The sequence below is a fragment of the Lissotriton vulgaris genome, unplaced genomic scaffold, assembly GCF_964263255.1.
Source record: "Lissotriton vulgaris unplaced genomic scaffold, aLisVul1.2 SCAFFOLD_292, whole genome shotgun sequence".
NCBI lineage: Eukaryota > Metazoa > Chordata > Amphibia > Caudata > Salamandridae > Lissotriton > Lissotriton vulgaris.
The window spans coordinates 480,764-502,457 of NW_028249215.1; the positions used below are offsets into that span (position 1 = coordinate 480,764).

Genomic DNA, 21,694 nt, shown 5'->3' on the forward strand with positions numbered 1-21,694 from the left:
GGCTGTCACGAGCTTCTCCTTTGGAGATTTGACCTCGTGAGCGCGCCTTGACTGCATCTAATGGGCCGTGCGCTTCCTTTAGTCAGTTTCACTTTGCCTGCACTTTCAAAGTGAAATGAAACAATGTGTCTGGTAGTTGTTCATGTGGAGTGCCTTCTGACCTCGTGAGCGGCCTTGACTGCATCTAATGTGTGTGGCTTTTTTTTTCAACGTGGCCCTGGCGCTTGCTTCAGTCAGTTTCACTTTTAAGGTGCAGGCGTCAATGGGTCTGGTACTTGTTTTATTTCCATTTAATGCTCTTTGGAACAACAATTTTATATTACTTGTGTGTATTACCACTGGCCAGAATTTCAAAGACTTATATTCACGCAGGTGAAATAATACTATTGTGATTAGGGCCGATTTTTGGAGTCTGACCGTTCAGAGTGCAGAGTGGAGCTTCAGAGTGGAGCTTCAGAGTGGAGCTTCAGAGTGCAGAGTGGAGCTTCAGAGTGCAGAGTGGAGCTTCAGAGTGGAGCTTCAGAGTGGAGCTTCAGAGTGGAGCTTCAGAGTGGAGCTTCAGAGTGGAGCTTCAGAGTGGAGCTTCAGAGTGCAGAGTGGAGCTTCAGAGTGGAGCTTCAGAGTGCAGAGTGGAGCTTCAGAGTGGAGCTTCAGAGTGCAGAGTGGAGCTTCAGAGTGGAGCTTCAGAGTGGAGCTTCAGAGTGGAGCTTCAGAGTGCAGAGTGGAGCTTCAGAGTGGAGCTTCCGAGTGGAGCTTCCGAGTGCAGAGTGGAGCTTCAGAGTGGAGCTTCAGAGTGGAGCTTCAGAGTGGAGCTTCAGAGTGGAGCTTCAGAGTGGAGCTTCAGAGTGGAGCTTCCGAGTGGAGCTTCCGAGTGGAGCTTCCGAGTGGAGCTTCAGAGTGGAGCTTCCGAGTGGAGCTTCAGAGTGGAGCTTCAGAGTGGAGCTTCAGAGTGGAGCTTCAGAGTGGAGCTTCCGAGTGGAGCTTCCGAGTGGAGCTTCCGAGTGCAGAGTGGAGCTTCAGAGTGGAGCTTCCGAGTGGAGCTTCCGAGTGGAGCTTCAGAGTGGAGCTTCCGAGTGGAGCTTCAGAGTGGAGCTTCAGAGTGGAGCTTCAGAGTGGAGCTTCCGAGTGGAGCTTCAGAGTGGAGCTTCAGAGTGGAGCTTCAGAGTGCAGAGTGGAGCTTCCGAGTGGAGCTTCCGAGTGGAGCTTCCGAGTGCAGAGTGGAGCTTCAGAGTGGAGCTTCAGAGTGCAGAGTGGAGCTTCAGAGTGGAGCTTCAGAGTGCAGAGTGGAGCTTCAGAGTGGAGCTTCAGAGTGCAGAGTGGAGCTTCAGAGTGGAGCTTCAGAGTGGAGCTTCAGAGTGCAGAGTGGAGCTTCTGAGTAGAGCTTCAGAGTGGAGCTTCAGAGTGCAGAGTGGAGCTTCTGAGTAGAGCTTCAGAGTGGAGCTTCAGAGTGCAGAGTAGAGCTTCAGAGTGGAGCTTCAGAGTGCAGAGTGGAGCTTCAGAGGAGAGCTTCAGAGTGGAGCTTCAGAGTGCAGAGTGGAGCTTCAGAGTGGAGCTTCAGAGTGCAGAGTGGAGCTTCAGAGTGGAGCTTCCGAGTGGAGCTTCAGAGTGGAGCTTCAGAGTGCAGAGTGGAGCTTCAGAGTGGAGCTTCAGAGTGGAGCTTCAGAGTGGAGCTTCAGAGTGGAGCTTCAGAGTGGAGCTTCAGAGTGGAGCTTCAGAGTGGAGCTTCCGAGTGGAGCTTCCGAGTGCAGAGTGGAGCTTCAGAGTGAAGCTTCCGAGAGGAGCTTCAGAGTGCAGAGTGGAGCTTCCGAGTGGAGCTTCCGAGTGGAGCTTCCGAGTGGAGCTTCCGAGTGGAGCTTCCGAGTGGAGCTTCCGAGTGGAGCTTCCGAGTGCAGAGTGGAGCTTCAGAGTGCAGAGTGGAGCTTCAGAGTAGAGCTTCAGAGTGGAGCTTCAGAGTGCAGAGTGGAGCTTCAGAGTAGAGCTTCAGAGTGGAGCTTCAGAGTGCAGAGTGGAGCTTCAGAGTGGAGCTTCAGAGTGCAGAGTGGAGCTTCAGAGTAGAGCTTCAGAGTGCAGAGTGGAGCTTCAGAGTGGAGCTTCAGAGTGCAGAGTGGAGCTTCAGAGTGGAGCTTCCGAGTGGAGCTTCAGAGTGGAGCTTCAGAGTGCAGAGTGGAGCTTCAGAGTGGAGCTTCAGAGTGGAGCTTCAGAGTGGAGCTTCAGAGTGGAGCTTCAGAGTGGAGCTTCAGAGTGGAGCTTCCGAGTGGAGCTTCAGAGTGCAGAGTGGAGCTTCAGAGTGGAGCTTCCGAGAGGAGCTTCAGAGTGCAGAGTGGAGCTTCCGAGTGGAGCTTCCGAGTGGAGCTTCCGAGTGGAGCTTCCGAGTGGAGCTTCCGAGTGGAGCTTCCGAGTGGAGCTTCCGAGTGCAGAGTGGAGCTTCAGAGTGGAGCTTCAGAGTGCAGAGTGGAGCTTCAGAGTAGAGCTTCAGAGTGGAGCTTCAGAGTGCAGAGTGGAGCTTCAGAGTAGAGCTTCAGAGTGGAGCTTCAGAGTGCAGAGTGGAGCTTCAGAGTGGAGCTTCAGAGTGCAGAGTGGAGCTTCAGAGTAGAGCTTCAGAGTGCAGAGTGGAGCTTCAGAGTAGAGCTTCAGAGTGCAGAGTGGAGCTTCAGAGTGGAGCTTCAGAGTGGAGCTTCAGAGTGGAGCTTCAGAGTGGAGCTTCAGAGTGGAGCTTCAGAGTGGAGCTTCAGAGTGGAGCTTCAGAGTGGAGCTTCAGAGTGGAGCTTCAGAGTGGAGCTTCAGAGTGGAGCTTCAGAGTGCAGAGTGGAGCTTCAGAGTGCAGAGTGGAGCTTCAGAGTGGAGCTTCAGAGTGCAGAGTGGAGCTTCAGAGTGGAGCTTCAGAGTGCAGAGTGGAGCTTCAGAGTGGAGCTTCAGAGTGCAGAGTGGAGCTTCAGAGTGGAGCTTCAGAGTGCAGAGTGGAGCTTCCGAGTGGAGCTTCCGAGTGGAGCTTCCGAGTGGAGCTTCAGAGTGGAGCTTCAGAGTGCAGAGTGGAGCTTCCGAGTGGAGCTTCCGAGTGGAGCTTCCGAGTGGAGCTTCCGAGTGGAGCTTCAGAGTGGAGCTTCAGAGTGCAGAGTGGAGCTTCCGAGTGGAGCTTCCGAGTGGAGCTTCCGAGTGGAGCTTCCGAGTGGAGCTTCAGAGTGGAGCTTCAGAGTGGAGCTTCAGAGTGGAGCTTCAGAGTGGAGCTTCAGAGTGGAGCTTCAGAGTGGAGCTTCAGAGTGCAGAGTGGAGCTTCAGAGTAGAGCTTCAGAGTGCAGAGTGGAGCTTCAGAGTAGAGCTTCAGAGTGCAGAGTGGAGCTTCAGAGTGGAGCTTCCGAGTGGAGCTTCCGAGTGGAGCTTCCGAGTGGAGCTTCCGAGTGGAGCTTCAGAGTGGAGCTTCAGAGTGGAGCTTCAGAGTGGAGCTTCAGAGTGGAGCTTCAGAGTGGAGCTTCAGAGTGGAGAGTGGAGCTTCAGAGTGGAGAGTGGAGCTTCAGAGTGGAGCTTCAGAGTGGAGAGTGGAGCTTCAGAGTGGAGCTTCAGAGTGGAGCTTCAGAGTGGAGAGTGGAGATTCAGAGTGGAGATTCAGAGTGGAGAGTGGAGATTCAGAGTGGAGATTCAGAGTGGAGAGTGGAGATTCAGAGTGGAGATTCAGAGTGGAGAGTGGAGAGTGGAGCTTCAGAGTGGAGCTTCAGAGTGGAGCTTCAGAGTGGAGCTTCAGAGTGGAGCTTCAGAGTGGAGCTTCAGAGTGGAGCTTCAGAGTGGAGCTTCAGAGTGGAGCTTCAGAGTGCAGAGTGGAGCTTCAGAGTGCAGAGTGGAGCTTCAGAGTGCAGCTTCAGAGTGCAGCTTCAGAGTGCAGCTTCAGAGTGCAGCTTCAGAGTGCAGCTTCAGAGTGCAGCTTCAGAGTGCAGCTTCAGAGTGGAGCTTCAGAGTGGAGCTTCAGAGTGGAGCTTCAGAGTGGAGCTTCAGAGTGGAGCTTCAGAGTGGAGCTTCAGAGTGGAGCTTCAGAGTGCAGAGTGGAGCTTCAGAGTGCAGAGTGGAGCTTCAGAGTGCAGAGTGGAGCTTCAGAGTGCAGAGTGGAGCTTCAGAGTGTCAAGAGCAATGCCAATAGCTCTAACTTTAACAAAGGCAAAACCATTGCATTGTAAATGCTTGTTATTTTACCGAATCACATGCTCATGCTGCTGCCTGGTTTGTCTACATGCACACAGGCAGAATCACTCGGTACAAAATGGCTCCTGTTCACTCGTCAGTACGGTCTTGCGCCGCCCCACCTTCCCCCTGCCAAATACATTCATTCCAAATACTGCTTATTTTCATATCAGACTGACTTCTCACATCTGGGATAGCAGGGGCACCTTCCACAGTGATTAGTGCTTCACAAAAAATAATTCTCGGCTAGCGCTCAGAAGCCTTGAAGCTTTGATTGAATGACACTGCAGTTTGATGCCCCGCTCGTTTTTTGATGCTATGCGTTCCAGACACTGATTTTATTAAGACTCACTTGGAGCTCTAAACTGTCACTTGATCTTTCTTTGGGTCATTTCGTTTGCCCGGAAGGACTAACATATCTGTGAAACCCTCTTCTTTTATAGTTTGAGCATCGTCTTCGTTTAGCAGGATAACATTATACATTTGAAAATACAAATATCCGGGAAGAGCAGAGAGCAAATCTCCGCGATGTTGGGCATTCTCCTATCATAAAGGAAGCGTGTTGGTGGGACCTGTGGCATCTAACGCATCATTTAACCCTATATGCGTGGGCACCTACCACAATAATGTATAGGATGAGTTTGTTCCGTTCCCGTTTTTAATTTGATGTAAAACTCAAATCACTGCACACTCTCTACTACACACTCTCTACTACACACTCTCTACTACAGTCACTACTCTCTACTACACACTCCCTACTACAGTCACTACTCTCTACTACACATTCTGCTACACACTCTCTACTACAGTCACTACTCTCTGCTACGCACTCTACTCTCTACTACACTCTACTACACACTCTACTACACACTCTACTACACACTCTACTACACACTCTACTACACACTCTACTACACACTCTACTACACACTCTACTACACACTCTACTACACACTCTCTACTACAGTCACTACTCTCTGCTACGCACTCTACACTCTACTACACACTCTCTACTACACACTCTACTACACACTCTACTACACACTCTACTACACACTCTACTACACACTCTACTACACACTCTACTACACACTCTACTACACACTCTACTACACACTCTACTACACACTCTACTACACACTCTACTACACACTCTACTACACACTCTACTACAGTCGCTACTCTCTACTACACACTCTACTACACACTCTACTACAAGTCACTACTCTCTACTACACACTACTACACACTCTCTACTAGTCACTACTCTCTACTACACACTCACTACTACACACTCTATACTAGGCACTCTCTACTACACACTATCTACTACAGTCACTACTTACTACACACTCTACATTACACACTCTACATTACACACTCTACATTACACACTCTACATTACACACTCTACATTACACACTCTCTACTACACACTCTCTACTACACACTCTCTACTACACACTCTCTACTACACACTCTCTACTACACACTCTCTACTACACACTCTCTACTACACACTCTCTACTACACACTCTCTACTACACACTCTCTACTACACACTCTCTACTACACACTCTCTACTACACACTCTCTACTACACACTCTCTACTACACACTCTCTACTACACACTCTACTACACTCTACTACACACTCTACTACACTCTACTACACACACGCTCTACTACACACTCTACTACACACCCTCTACTACTCTACTACACATTCTCTACTACTCTACTACACACTCACTACTTTCTACTACACTCTACTACAGACTCTCCACTCTCTACTCCACACTCTCTACTTCAATCTCTCTACCTCAATCTCTCTAATTCAATCTCTCTAATTCAATCTCTCTACCTCAATCTCTCTACCTCAATCTCTCTACCTCAATCTCTCTACCTCAATCTCTCTACTTCAATCTCTCTACTTCAATCTCTCTACTTCAATCTCTCTACTTCAATCTCTCTACTTCAATCTCTCTACTTCAATCTCTCTACTTCAATCTCTCTACTTCAATCTCTCTACTTCACATTCTGTATTACACACTCTCTACTACACACTCACTACTCTCTAGTACACACTCTCTACTACACACTCTACTACACTCCCTACTACACATTCTCCTACACACTCTACTACACACTCTACTACACACTCACCACTCTACTACACACTCACCACTCTACTACACACTCACTAGTCTCTACTGCTCACTCTCTACTACACACTCTCTACTACACACTCTACTACACACTACTACACACTCACTACTCTCTACTACACACTCACTACTCTCTACTACACACTCTACTACTCACTTACTACTCTCTACTCACTCTCTACTACTCTCTCTACTACTCTCTCTACTACTCTCTCTACTACTCTCTCTACTACTCACTCTCTACTACTCACTCTCTACTACTCACTCTCTACTGCTCATGACAATGCCATTTATTTATCTGTTTCCAAAACCAACACATAAATAAAACATTTGTCATTTACAATGCCAAAAGCGCTAACTTTTGCAAAGGCGAGACCGTTGCATTGTAAATGCTTGTTAAGGCTTGGGGCCGAGTGGGGGTGGGGGGGACGGAGGGGGGGATGTCCCAGGGTTTATTAAGACTCCAGGATGGGGCCACGTGACCTCCCTTCCCTCTGAAAAACATAAGGCTGCCCTGGGGGATGAGAAGGGAGCACGCAGGCCCCGCCCGCACCCTTTTTAATGTCATTTCCCCAGGGAATTGTATTTCGGGCCTAATAAGGGTCAGGGAGGGGGACTGTGTGGCCCCTCTGCCCTTTTTCTCGAATTTTGCCCTGAATGGGGTTCCCTGGGCCCAAAGGCCAACCTTATGCTGCCTACTGCAAAGGCATGGGATTGGATGCCTGCATAGCATTTGGCAGCAGGACCATTGTCGTCCGCAGCCATGGGTTGGCTTTATGTATGGTAATAAAATATCACTATGTTAAGAATATCCTAAAAATTCACTGAAACAAAGACTAAAGTAACGTTATAGTTAAGTGTGATAAACAGATATGTTTTTATTTAATAAAAAAAAGTAAAAAATTCATTGAAAAAAGCGAAGGTTAAACTAACGTCATAGTTAGGTATATAGGTCACTGAAAATTAAAAAAACACAGAAATTCACCAGTTCTAGTTAGCAGAGCTAACTATAACTTGCTACCCGGCCATGCACTGGTTTTGACTTCACCTATTACATCACTGATGACATGCTCTATGACATCATTTATGGCATCACTGATGACATTATCCAAGATTCTTTTGCACACATTGCACTTTAGAACTAGTAAGGCATTAGAGGGCTGAAAGGCAGTACAAAATAGCTCAGAATTATATGAAGCATCATTAATGCCATCCCATATACAACTCCTTTGGGTATAGAAAGCATGGATAATGGGAAACATTAACCCTATACCATACACTTCAAAGGTAGCCTAGTTCACATTAACAAACAAGCACAGATATATGAGAAACCCCTAGTGCACACGATGTTCAATCTGTACACAAGTGTTCAGAGAAAGCCAAGAGTCTCAGAGTCTCTTCCAAAATTAATAACCTACTAAGGACAGTCTTTATCTGTATCAAATCTCTCACAGTCACTGAACCTACATTGAGAAATGAAGTTGATAACAGTAGAAAAGCGGGTACTGTAAACAGTGTAAATTCTATAACACATTGTTTTCAGACAGTGAAACGCTCATGGGTATATACCAAAGAGTATTACGGGGAACATTATACTCTCTATGCAAAACATGTCCAAAGAGACAATTTGCTTAAAAAAACTAAGGTCTGAAGGTGCTAAAGGAAATATTACCTGCAGCCATCATATAGTGATTAAACTTTACAGAAACACCACCTTCTAAAGCTAAACAAGTACATACATTAGTACCTGGTGCACACAGTTTTCTATCTTATGTAGAAATTGCTATGCTGAGACAATGCTGTCTAATATCTCAAGGCTGCTTACAATACTTAGTATCTACTACTTAGAATCTTTGCCCTGTCGGAAACTTTTTCAGCAGAGCAAAAAAAACCTGTGTGGAACATACTGGACAGAACTCGTCAACTGTCATCTACAAAGAGAGTTACTCTTAAGTAGAAAGGTTTATAAATTGCTCAATACTCCCACGCATGTGTGATCACACATCCGATTTGTAAACACTTACACCCAGTACTGAGACAGAGGACGTACAAAATTAGATAGAAAAGTAATTTGGTAGGTACCTGCCACTATGTAAACTATAAAACAAACTAGCACACTCATTGGATGATGTTTTCAGCGAGATCAGGGATGTCATTTGAGATGTCATAAATGAGGTCATAGAACGTATGCCCAGCGGGGGTGCAAGTTCTAGTTAGCTCTGCTAAATCAGCCAGTCAATATCTTTATTTCGGCCTAAAAGAGCAAAATAAACACCAAAATATACAATATATAAAAACAATTAAAAATAGAGAGAGCATATAAAAGAGAAGGAAGATCCGACTAAATAGATTACAGTAAAACCAGTATAAATTGTGTTAAAACATTAAGTACAGAGCAGCATTAGGGGAACGCCTTTTTCTGTCTTCACCTCCACATAGACATCAGATTAATGCAGAGACAATGGACTGACTTGTATTACTTTGGAGTGTTCGAAGGGTGATGCTGTAATTCCTCAGACCCAAATTACGACAGAGTGACAAAACCCACTTTTTCCTTGGACCATGATAGGCTGGGCAAAATAGAATTACATGTTCAATCACTTCGATCACCCCAGGGCAGAAAGGGCATGTTTTGTCAGACTCTGAGTTCCCAGACCTCCATGCAGTGGTAAAGCCTCGAATTGGGGTAAATAAACGGAACTTTAAGTAAAGGGTTCTGGCATCTCATTCAATAATGATTCAAAGCAGAGGTCAATGTTGAACTCAAAGAAAGAGGCAGTGAGGGAGCCCACCCTAGAGGTTCTTGCAGTATTTTGTTCCACATATTTCCAACAGGCTCTTTTCAGTGCCTGTTTGGAGACCAGTGGAGCATCAGTTGGTGTTGACCGGAGCTTGCCAAAACCAATCTGTCTCAACCGATTCCAGACCAACCTAAACCGTGAGACCTTACTGGACACTAACTGCCCCATTACGTATTCCAAGGGTCCTCGGAGAAATATAATTTGCGGGGCTAACCATAGTCTTCCCCAATACATTAAAGGTTTCAGCCCCACTACGTCATTACCGCTCTTTAATCCATGATCTAGTCAAAGGATAAAAGGGGGGTACTTGCTGGGAGTTTTGTTCAAGGCCATCAGAAATTGATTTTCCACTACTTCAAGAGGTCTAGCGTCACAAACCCCCCATAATTCAGCACCATACATTGCGGCCCCCAGTGATTGACATCAATAGATCTCGAAGGCTGGGGCTCTGCTAAAAATAACTGATGCATTTCTGTGTTTTGTATTAGTTCAGAATGTTAATGTTGTCACTGACATATTAACCTACCCATAACTTTAATTTAACCTTTGTTTTTTTCAGTGAAAATATATACATTTTTCACCACCAGTACCATGAAAAATGGTGCACGATCTTCATTCCTTACAACAGCTGTCGAAACAGTGAACCTTTTCATGTGTATGTGCTCCGACATTTTAATTCTCACTCGTACACCAACAATACCACTGTAAGAAAAATTCAAAGACTGACTGCTGATAAAAGTTACATACAGGAGATAATTGGTAAACTGGTTAAATTACTCAAAGGCTCTTTACCATACCTTTTTTCTTGAAATCTTCTGGATGTAACTTTATGTACTCAAACATCTCTCGGTCTTGTTTTGCATGGATGTAATTTTCACGTTTAGTAAGATGATACCCAATAAACCACCCAATGGTAAGTGCCAGAGCCTGACGATGGACACCTGAAAAAAAAAGAAACATTTTTTTACACACTGCATAACAGGCAGTTGGCCCATTTTCAGATGTTACAGCTAGATCAGATATGTTTCAGTTAGTAAGCACAAAGAGATACAATTGTTATCCTGGGGAAATCAAGTTCAGGAATGTCAATTCAACTAGTTCCAGAGCCGACTGCTTCAATTAAAAGTGCATAGCATCTTTTATGCAAAGGTCTCATTCAGGAAGAACAGTAGATAGGGGTCCTGTAAGGCAAGACACTAAAAACTATTAAATCACACTGGAAATATTTGCCATCAGTGTCTTAACTCCTTTTGAAGACTTTAATCGGTGTCTAAAGTTTACTTAGCACAAACCTAGTGTTTTATCCTTGTTTCAATGTGTTCATGCTCTGCCAGTGAGTTCCTCCTAGAATGATGTAATATGGAATGTTGGGGGTCAGAGATTACAGTTGGAGAAGGGCTGAGCAGCATGCTGGCTGCTCCTGGTGGGGCTAGTCCTGAGCTGAACTTCAGAACATGTAACCATCTACAATAAAGTCTCCTGAACTACTACAACCAGCTTGGACTCCGTTACTACAATTTTATGGCGACGAGTTGACTCAAGAACCTGCGTCTGCTACCTCTCAAGTTCAACTGGGTGTAGCTGGTAACCTACTGTCAAAGAAGCAACCTCTGCATCTACAGCTGCATATCATCAACTAACTGGCAAACCTCAGCCCCACCAGTGACCTCCACATTGGTCGCCCTCTACGTAACAGTGCCAGCTCCTGTCTCAACTGCAGCTCAAGTCTCTACAGCGTCTCAACAAGAACTGCAGCTAGTCACTGCATGCTGTCCCTTAAGCCTCTCAAAAAGCTACTTCCTGCATTTTTTTTTTTACTATAACTCAAGACAGTTCCTGCTGTATCTGTTTTTGTGGTTCCCTCTGGAGAGGTGTATTTCTGTCTTCAGTGGTCACAACTACTGGAACTGAACTGTGTATTTGTTCAAGGAACAACTTGTGGTCACTTTCACCCCTACAATTTATTCAAGGAACCTGATCTCGTTATTCTCCTTCTCTATGCGCAAGGTGTCTACATGGTGTTTTAACAGCTCCTTAATGTATACACAAATCGTGCTACACATCTAGACCTGCACAAGAGCGGACCGGTGAGTTCCCCATGAAAGGAGCGCACGTTTGCGAGCTGATAGTGTGAAGACGTGTTTGGGGACGGACTGCCTCTATGTCACGAGTCTCTCCTGTCATATTCAGGTGAGACATGTTGTGTCTGTTATTGTTGGACAACGCTCAGACCTCTTGTCTGTAGCGTTACCCAACTGTCATCTATATTTTGAAAAATCACCAAGCTCGTGCCCAAGGCTGCACGTGCTTACCTCAGTGCAGTGTCTTGCTCCCGTGCGGTCTTTCCATTTGTGTGACCTACGTTGTGACGTCCATTTCATCTTCAGGGATTCCTTCGTGCTTTCGGGCACGCTAATGCCATGAGCCACACGGGAAGACGTAAAAGGGCGTACCGCCATCTTGTGATTTGCCTATTCTCTTATACCTTTCTCCGTTATGCCAACCACGTTTTCTTCATAAGTGCGGTGATTGTTTCCACATGATTCGAAGCCTCCTTTGGACTTGGACTTGATGCTCCTCTGTTCTCCTGCTACACCTGAGCGTCGTACTATGATCTCTGATTACCGGAGGTTCAACACACGGAGATTGGAGAACACTGTTTTTTTTGCTTCTGTGGTGAGTGGCGAGCGAGTCCTATTTTCTCTTCAAGCCATGACGCACTTCGTTCTTCAGTCGGATCTTCTGTTTACCGGTCCACTGTACTTTCTCAAGTAACAAGGGACACCCCTGTATTTCGAAGTGTTGTTTTCTTATACCCTCGCCTGTCTCTCTATTTCGCGGTGACAGGCACACCATTGTCCATTTAACAGGTCTTTTATAAAGGGGAATGGTACTTTGGTTGTTGTTGTTCTTTTATACTTGCTACACTATTGTGTCTTTTGAACCAGTTAGGTATCCTATACCTGCGCACGCTTTAGTGCACATAATTTACCATTATAGCGCTTTACAAAGAAATTTTTTTTTTTTTTTTTTTTACACACTTGTCAAGGTGTTTGGTCTACTTTTAATTTCAGATTTATGGTATAGGTTATGGGTCCACACCCATAGTATCTTTCTTGCACACACTGCCCCACACAGGGTGTACACTTTCAGTCCCATCTCGTCCATATTCTAGTGCGCCATTACTCCAAGTAGGGTGTACAGTCTGGGTTATAGTCCCATCATTCCAGTACACAACGTTTTTACCTCCACGCGAGGATGTTTTGCTCTAAGTGTTTATTTACCTCTCACAGTGCACGTTTTTACCTCCACATGAGGTGTGTCGCACGGGTTCCAGTCCCGTTGCTACAGTGCACTACCGGTGCGCAACGCTTTACCTCCACTCGAGGTGTCTCGCAAGCGTCCAACTCCCATTGCTCAGTGCACATTGGCATTACCTCTACACAAGGTGCTTTCTTTGGGTGGTTTTCCTTGGTTCGGTGCACATTGTTTTCACCTCCACATGAGGTGTATAGCGTGGGTTTCAGTCCCATTGCTACAGTATAAAATGCTTTTTGCCCCTTCACGAGGTGTCTCACGTGGGTCTTTGTCCCAGTACGCAGTACACATTATTTGACCTTTCGAGGTGTGTCTCACACGGTCTCTTGCCTTCATTACATAGTGCACGTTTTACAGTGTGGGTGTTTCTTTATTGCAACAGTGCACAACGTCTTACCTCCTCTCAAGGTTACCCCTGCACAAGCGAGTTGTTACCCTTTTTGGGTGTATGGTTTGGGTTCCAGTCCCATTTCCATAGTACATGGTTTACGTTACACTGGGCGTTTTTTTTTGTTTTTTTTGTTTCATGTTTCATTGTCAACACTATAGCCAAGTCCTGTTCTCTACTTTGATTCTGTCTTCAATAAGTGATGGATAATTTTAATCATTTGTATTTCTCTGCTTCTCTGTCTTCTGGTTTCCTCCTGCTCCGAACCTCCTCCTATACCTTTTTTTTTTTTTTTTTTACTTAAAAGAGTGTACGGTACATTAGTGCAATAAATGACATCCAATACAAATGACGGATAGTAGTTAAGGCTAAAGGCACCTTCTCGTCCAGATCAGTTTTGTCCACAGGATCCAAAAAACATGAACTCAAACACATGTGTTTAACTCTCTCCCCTCCCCCACATAATTGGCACGCATTATATCAAGGAACTAGTGCCTGTAGGTCTTTATCTAGATAAGAACTATGTGACCGGTGTAACAGTGGCTAAGATTGGTAATTGTCAGTGGCGTGTCCGGGCCTCGCACCTGTGAGAGGACTACGGTAAGGAACAGAGTAAGCGCGTCTCGCTGTTAGTTCAATCCATCCTACTATTTGGGCTCGTCAGGGTGATGTGGCCTTCCCACGTGTGGTTTAGTGTGATGGTTGAGTGTCTGTTGGTAGTGCATCCCGTGGTTCACCAGATGCTATGTCCTCCTCTTCCCGCTGCCAAAGAAGGTAGGCAGTGAAGGGGCCCCAGATATCCTTAGGGCCGGATGTTTGTGGCAATAGTTCCGCATAGTTATGCAGTTGCTCTTGCCATGTGGTCAGGGTGGATATCCAAGCCTTAAATTTGGAGGCGCGGCCCGGCCCCATCTGCACGCCACATGGCGCTTTGCTAAAAGGAGGCTTAGTGCCAAGAATTTTTTGTGTGTGGTCGCAATGACATGTGAGTGACCCAGCAACGCTGTCAGCGGGCTTGGCACAAGGTCCATTCCCAACATTTCGGACAATCCCACAAAGACCTCACTCCAGTACGCGGCAACGGCAGGGCAAGTTCATGCCAGGTGTAGAAAATCTGCTCCGTCCCTCCCGCAGCGGCAGCAGCGGTCGTTGTCTCGCAGGCGGAATCTGTGTAGCTTGGCCGGGGTGTAATAGAGGCGATGCAGAAATTTAAAATGTATCAAGCGTAACCGAGCGTTGCCCGTCACAGCATTTGTATGAGTGCAGCTCGACTCCCATTGCTCGTCCGTTAGTGGGACAGCAAGATCTCTATCCCAGTGAGCACGCGATCGTAGTGTAGTGGGCGGTGGTGCGTGCTGTACGTGTTTGTAAAGTAACGACACTACGTGCTGCGGGGCATTGTTCTGGAGGAGTGCATGTAGTGGAACCAGAGTATCGGGTTCTTCAGGGAAGCTAGGAGTGACTGTGCGAACATTCTGGCGCAGTCGGGTGTACAAGAACGTGTCCATTATTGTGGGGGTGTGATCCCCAAAGAATTGATTCGAGGTGCGGAATTGGCCCTGGAGATATAGGTCCCCCCTGGTGTGGCAAGCCAGGTTGATTAACATTTTGCGCCCGATTTCTTCGCAGGTTACGCGCAGGCGGGGGTCATTCGTCAGGGTCATGCAGGGCGAGTATAGGAACGGGGATCCCATGGTGTTGGCGAGGCGTTTCCACGCCAGCACTGTACAATCTACTGTAGAGGGATCGCGTTCTCTCTCTCGAACTGTCGTGTAGATGTACCCAGAGGCTTTTTCTGGCCTCATGTATCCGTCTTCCACTGCAAGGTGTGCCATGTATGGTGGAGGGTGGAACCAATAGGAGGGGAAATGACCTTGAGCACAGTCGTAGTACCGCTCGAAGTTAGGGACGTCAAACCCACCTTGGTGGTATGGCAGCATCAGTGTTGCCAATCCGATCCTTGCCTGTTTTCCGCCCCAAATCAGCCGCGATAACTGAGTCTTTAGGGCACGAAAAAAATGTGTCCCAGGGTTATAAGGGATGTTAGTGAATAAATATAGGAGTTTTGGGAGTACCACCATCTTAATGAGGGAGATGCGGCCTGCCATTGACAGCGGGAGGCGTATCCATTTAGTGATATTATCTGTAATTTTGTCCAGGGCAGTGCCGTAGTTGGCCCTGATCATGGTGTCCAGTTGCCTAGTAACTCAGATGCCCAGGTATTTTAGTTCATCCGTTTACCAAACAAGGGGGTAATCTAAGGGGTAAGGCTGTGTTTTATCCGTTAAGGGGAATATAGCAGATTTGGCACAATTTATTTGTACACCAGCGACACCACCAAATTTTGTGATTTCGCGCAGTATGGGATTCAGGTTATCTTGGGGTTTTGTGACAGAGCGTCATATCATCCGTGTATAGTGAGATGAGTATCTGTCTCTCTGGATATATGAGCGCCCGGTGGTTATGTTGTTGTCTGAGTTTAGCTGCCAATGGTTTGATGGCAAGCGCGAAAAAAACCAGGGATAGCGGGCATCCCTGACGAGTGTCCTGTGTATTTCAAAGGGGGAAGAGCGCGACCCATTCAGTAGCACGCTAGCGCTCAGTCGGCAGTACAGCAGTCGCACCCAGTTCAGGAAGCTGAAAGGCATCCCCATGCGTTACAAAAGTTCGAGTAGGTAATCCCATTCTAGCGAGTCGAACGCTTTTGTAGCGTCGAGGAATATGGCGGCAGCTTCACAATTGGGGTTTATGTCCTGCAACATTGCGTGTAGCGCTCGCAAGTTGTGGGACGTCGCTCGGTTAGGGACGAAACCGGCCTGGTCCGGCAGGACCAGTCGTTCCATCAAAAGATTGAGGTGCGTAGCTAGGAATTTCGCAGGAATTTTAATGTCAGTATTTAATAACGACAAGGGCTGGTATGAGTCTCACTGTTCGGGGGGTTTACCTGGTTTAAGCAAAGATGTGATCAAGGCTTCGTGCATGGAGTTTGGTAGACTGCCTTCCTCAAGGGCTGCATAATAAACCCGTTTAAGAATGGGGGCGAGTAAGTGAATATATGTTTTATAAAAATCGATCGGGAGGCCATCCGATCCGGGGGCTCCATTGGACTTCATTGACATGATTTCTTCTGTTATTTCATCACGTTCGAGTTCATGGTGAAGGAATTTTTGTTGAGTAGGGCCTAACCATGCTATGGTGGTGTCGTTTAGGTAAGTGTCCAGATCCACTGCCATGGTTCTGTGTGAAGTGTATAGCGCAGTGTAGTGTTCTGTGAGGATGCGGAGTTGGTCGGGCAGGTTTCTGTGAATAGTGCCTTGTTCGTCTTGTAATGCGGTGACATAGTTGGCGCATCGGGGAGGCCTAACCGAGGCCGCCAGAGCTTTCCCCGATTGCTCTCTGTCTCCATAGTTGCGCGTAGTGTACTGCTTCCCGCGGAATTTACACTACCCGTCCGCTGCCTCCTCGTATTCCCTCATTTGGGCTTTGATTTCGTGTCCTCGTGTAACATGATCTAGATCTTGTTCTAGGAAGCGCAGTTCTGCCTTTATCTTTCTGATATCCCCTTGTAAGGATTTAAGGATCCCACCCCCTTTAGCAATGTACCAGCCTCGTACCGTGACCTTGAAGGCCTCCCAGACTGTTGTGAGGCTGGACACTGACGTTTTGTTGCGGTCGAAGAAGTCTTGTATGTCTTGGCCTAATTCGGCCTTCAAGACCGAGTCGCTAAGGTTGGCGGGGTTGAGGCGCCAGGTCAGGTAGGGAGAACTGTTCACGGGGATTTGGAGCTCTAAAAGGACAGGGGAGTGGTCCGAGAACATGCAGGCTAGGTGTACAGCTCCAGTCAGCCAGTGTGTGAGGCCTGCTGATAAAAACACATAGTCTATGCGCGCCCACGTGGAGTGTACCGCAGAGAAATGAGTGCCTTGCCTGAGTGTGGGGTGATTGTGTCTCCACGCGTCCAGCAGACGATGGTCCTCTACAATACCTAGTAGCGTTTTGTGTGTATGAGTCATGAGGGGGTGCGACCTATCCATTTGAGGTCGTAGTGTCGTGTTGAAGTCCCCACCTAGGATGACATGTTTGATATCCAACGCTTGTATCTTGCCCCATAGTAGCAGCAGCGCATCGGGGTTGTCAATGTTAGGTCCGTAATAGCATGCGAAAAGGACAGTGTGCGATAGGAGTCTCCCCCATACCATACAAAATCTGCCGTCCGCGTCGGTGTCTGTCCCTAGTGGTGTAAATCCCACTCCCCGTTTAATTAAAATAGTCACCCCTCTGGAGTAGGAGTGGAAAGAGGAAAACAAGCGGCATGAAGCCCATTCGGGATGCAAATTGGGGGGCACTCCCCGACGCCAAGTGTGTTTCCTGCAGCATGGCAATTGTCACCCCATGTCGGTCTAGGTAGCCCAGAATCTGTCGTTTCTTCCTGGGGATGTTCAGCCCACGGACGTTCCACGAGATTAGCTTAATCTGTCGAAGTGCCTGTGTGTCACCTGTCGTACCCATACCGATGTGTAAAGATCAACATGTAGTACAAATGTGGCATCTCATCCTTGATTTCTGGCAGTGCATCAGTTAAACCCAATGGACCCCCCTCCCACTCCGGCGGCCCCATCTTGCCGGGTACATAAGTCCCACCCAACAACATTAACCGCAGTCTGAAAAAAGAATAGCCCCCATTCAAAAGGGGCGGAGTAACGAGGGGTTCGCCCATAGGGGGAGTGAATCACTAGGGGCGCCCGACCTTGCCTTTCCACCTCCCTACTTGCACCCACAGGCCTCCCAGCTAACAGCAAGGTAGCCACACGTGGGACAGAGGTGGGTGGCCGAGCAACATGTACACAGTAGACCATAATTCAGCGCTCCCATAGATACTTCACCAGTCTTGGAGTAGACCACCAGTGTGAGAAGTTGGCCTGATGTATGATGTCTCCAATTCTGGGGGCACCTTGCATCAGTCCAAACAATTCCTTATGGTGGTGGTTGTAAGTCAACCTTAAAAGATAAGCTATCCTAGGGGTAGCATGGACTAAGCAGCTTTCAGGCTAAACTCAAGAGGGCATGTGAAGCCAGCTATTTTACCATATGCAATCCTGTAATATCAAATGAAAGGACACCACACAAGTTATATATTATAAAAATATATGTATTTATTACTAGAATAATCCTCTGTACTCTTTATGAGTATAGAAGCACAAGCGTTTAAACAAAAGTACAGTTTTACATATGAAAGTTGCACGTTTATGGATGAGGCCGGGTGCCACTCAAACCATATATTAAAAAAGTGGTATAAGTATCACTTTACGAACAGTGGTAAGGCCTAGGGCCTTGGGAATCGCTGGGACTACTCGGGACTAACAGTGATGAAGTCGGGAGAGGCCCGCGGGACTCCGGTGCAGCGCTAAAAGCACGCGCATGCACCAATGCAAAGTCAATGGTGCGTAAAAGTTACAAAGTTACTGTTTTAGGAGTCTTCCGACTGGACTAGAATGACCAAACTTTAGACTTAGACACTAGAAGTGTAAACCACTACAGGAGCACCGGCGTTCATGAGTTACCTCACCCACAGGAAGCAGGTGCATAGGTGCCAAAGTGTGTCGGGTTTCGTCGTGTAGTTCGATGGTGCCTGGAGGTGAAGATGCTACAGGCGGCCAGGAGAGAAGAGTCCGGTTGGATCGAAGATGTAGAGTACCTGAAAGCAGAGGGGGCAGAGTTTGGGTCACTAGCCAGTGACCAGGAAGGAACCAGGAAGGAACCAGGCGATGTCGGGCGCAATCAGGTGGTTGTTGAGAAGCTTGTCTCCGCTGCCACGTGGACTCCGGGGCAACGAGGATGTCCTGGAGTGGATCACAAGCTGTCCCACGAAGGCTCTCGCTGTCGGCGGTGTCGGCTTCCGGATTAGAGCTAACAAGCCTTGACAAAGGCAACCCACGCAGGATTCGAAGAGCGCTTCTTACTCGGACCAGCAAAGTCAGAGAGGTTGCTCCTTTTCAGGGGAGCGAGGGCCAGTTTGGAGCAACCAGACTAGCAGTGTAAATTCAAAGGATCGTCGGTACTGGGGCCACTAGCCAACGGGCAAGCGACCGGACCAACGCGTTGAGCAGGAAAATGCAAAAGGGCCCCACGCAGCACTCGGTGAGTGTGGAGGGGAGAACTTCGGTGCAAAAGCTGCTCAGGGCTTCTCAAACCCCAATGCATAGCGTCGAGGGAGCCTCGGGAGCTGCACGGTCAGCACTTCGTGGTCTTTTCAAGATGGCCAGCCCCACGCTTCAGGTCCCCTTCACGGGTCTCAGATTCGCTGGGACTGTGGATCGGGCTGTTGGAAGGCAGGAACGCTGGGTCTTGTCGATCTCTGTCGCTCGAGTTCCGGCGGGAGCTGCAACAAAGCAAACCGTGACGCGCTGGATGGTGCCTGTTTGCACAAGGTGGTCACTCCTTGACCACAAAGGAGATTCTTCAGCCTTCTACGTTGAGTAGGATGTCGAAGGGTCCGGAGTTTTGTTTCATAAGTTTCAGTCAGGATAATCTGATGTGCATTTGCACAGCTCCTACCTTTATTCCAAATCAAGGGGCTGGATTACCTGCTAGGTCCCTCCTATGGGTGGGACCCTGGAAGGGGGTGGATACACCCCTTTCCCTTTGTCCAGTTTCGCGCCAGGACTGGGGCTGGAGTGCCCCAGAACCGGTTTGACTGGATTTTGCATGGGACACCTTGTGTGCCCCAGGCAGTGTCTAGTCTCTTTCAACCCTCCCTGCTCCAATCCACTATCTCCTGTCTGGGGTGGTGTAGCACCTCCCTGTGACAGGAAACTCTTTGTCCAGGCCTCCCCTGCCAAGTTTCAGTCAGCAGAAGGAGGTCAGACTTGTGTCGGGGCAGCAGCATCCATTTTGTGATGCTGAGGCTCTGGTTAGGATTAACCGCGTTTAAACAAAGTAACATGTCTTCTCCCTCTAGAAGGGTGTAATGCTACCCCCGTCGCCAGGACTGGCGAGGGGGTAGTATTCCAAAGCGTATGACACCTTACACGACATGTTTTGATAAAGCCAAACCAACGTTAGCAAGTAACCGCGAGGATTATAATGCACTTAAGAGTATATGGTATGGCAATATCCCGGAGCAGCTAAGGGAGTTGGTCCCGACAGCTGCAGACAGGCTAAGCTCATGCTAGAGCACCATCTCACGTACAACCAAGCACTCTGCCTCCAGGATTGTTAAGGTCTGCCATAGGAGTGACTTATAGGTATATATGTTTCCAGATATAGGTTTAGATATAGGTATACTATATCTAAGCAAGGGGTGATTACACCACCTTGCCCCAGCTGAGTGATCAGCCAGTTGTGTCGATTTGAATGGCCAGCCAGGGGTGGCAAAAGATATGCTGCAGCCCCTGGTAGGCCTTGGATGCACCTATGCCCTGGGCAGCTATAGTGCATGGTACAGGGGCTGATAAGGTGTCCAGTACCAAATTGGTGATGTACCTATAGTACATGGATAGTAATTTAGAGAGAGAACAGCAGGCTGTGGGTCTGATTAGCAGGCCCACAGCCACATTAAGTCGAAAACCAGTGAAGCAAAAAGCAAAAATTGGGGTGACCATAGGATAGCAGACCCTACTCTCCTACAACCAGCTTGGAGGTTACAATGGGAATGTTCTAAACAATGGGAACAGATTCCGAGGATCAGTCCTGCTGGGACAACGGCGATTGCGATCTGGATCGAGATTGTTCTGCGCCTTCTCTGGAGAGACCTTTCTTATACTGCTTGAGATAGTCCTCCGCTTGCTGCGGGGTGTTGAAGAAGTGCTGTTTCCCTAGATGATTAATTTTCAGCTTTGCAGGGTAGAGCATCGAGTAGGGAATTTCCTGAGCCTGGAGTTTCTTTTTAATCCCTGCGAATTTACGCCGTGCTTCCTGCACCGATGTTGTAAAGTCTGGAAAGAATTTAAGTGTTGCGTTACCATATACAACTTGCCCCTTCTCCCGAGCCAGGCGGAGGACTGCATCGCGGTCTCTGTAGTCGAGGAAGCGGGCAATAATGGGCCTCTGTGGCGTACCTGGGGGAGGGCGGGCTGCCAGAGATCTGTGAGCGCGCTCCACGGTGAGGTGGGAGGAGAAGGATTCTCTCCCAAACAGTTCCGCTACTAGGTTTTCTACAAAGTCCTCCATTCTGCCAGTGTTGGTGGACTCCGCCAGGCCCAGAATACGGACGTTGTTCCTTTGAGACCTAGCGTCCAAGTCTTCGTTTTTGTCTGCAATAATCTTGAGCAGTTTGTCCATTTGTGCAATATGACGTCCGCTGGAGGTGGCTCTGTCTTCCAGGTCTGAAATTCTGCGCTCTGTTTCCTTGATAAAGGTGTCCTGCTGTTCCAGCTTCGCAACCACCGTGCCCATTCTCGTATTAATAGTATCCATCTTGGAGTCTATAGATGTGAGGCTTTGTTTCATGCCAAGAAGAAGCGCCTTCCAGTCTTCCTCCGGGGGGGCGTTCATCGCAGATTCTTCATTTTCAGCAGGTGGTGATCCGGGGACCTTTCTGGATGCAAATGGGATCTTGGATTGTTTGGCTTCTGTGCGGTCCATGTCGCGCCTCGGGACTTGACACGCAGTAGGGTGTGAATTGTCCAGGCCGGGGGGAGTCGTTGGACACCAGGCGGGGAGATTTGTGTGGGTTAGTGACGTAGAAAACACAAGGTTCTTGGCTCGCTGAACGGTAAACAATAGGGCAGTAGAAAAGTGTACTCTAGCCTTGGGAGGATATGCTTGTCGGGCGTTGTGGCACGAAATATCAGTAGGAGCAGTCTGTTCAGGGAAGAGTCTGCCGGCGTCGTGTAGCAGCAATGTGCCCAGTA

The 21,694-nt window shown here is 47.8% G+C and overlaps 1 protein-coding gene across 1 annotated transcript in view; it reads right to left on the reverse strand.

Moving 5' to 3' along the window:
- The window catches only part of LOC147663656 (NADH dehydrogenase [ubiquinone] 1 subunit C2-like), an 84,427-nt gene that overhangs the window by 31,428 nt on the left and 31,305 nt on the right, over positions 1-21,694 (reverse strand). The window contains exon 2 of the mRNA XM_086950292.1: positions 9,934-10,077. Coding sequence (XP_086806418.1) covers positions 9,934-10,077 — 144 coding nt within the window. The remainder of the gene's footprint in view (positions 1-9,933; positions 10,078-21,694) is intronic.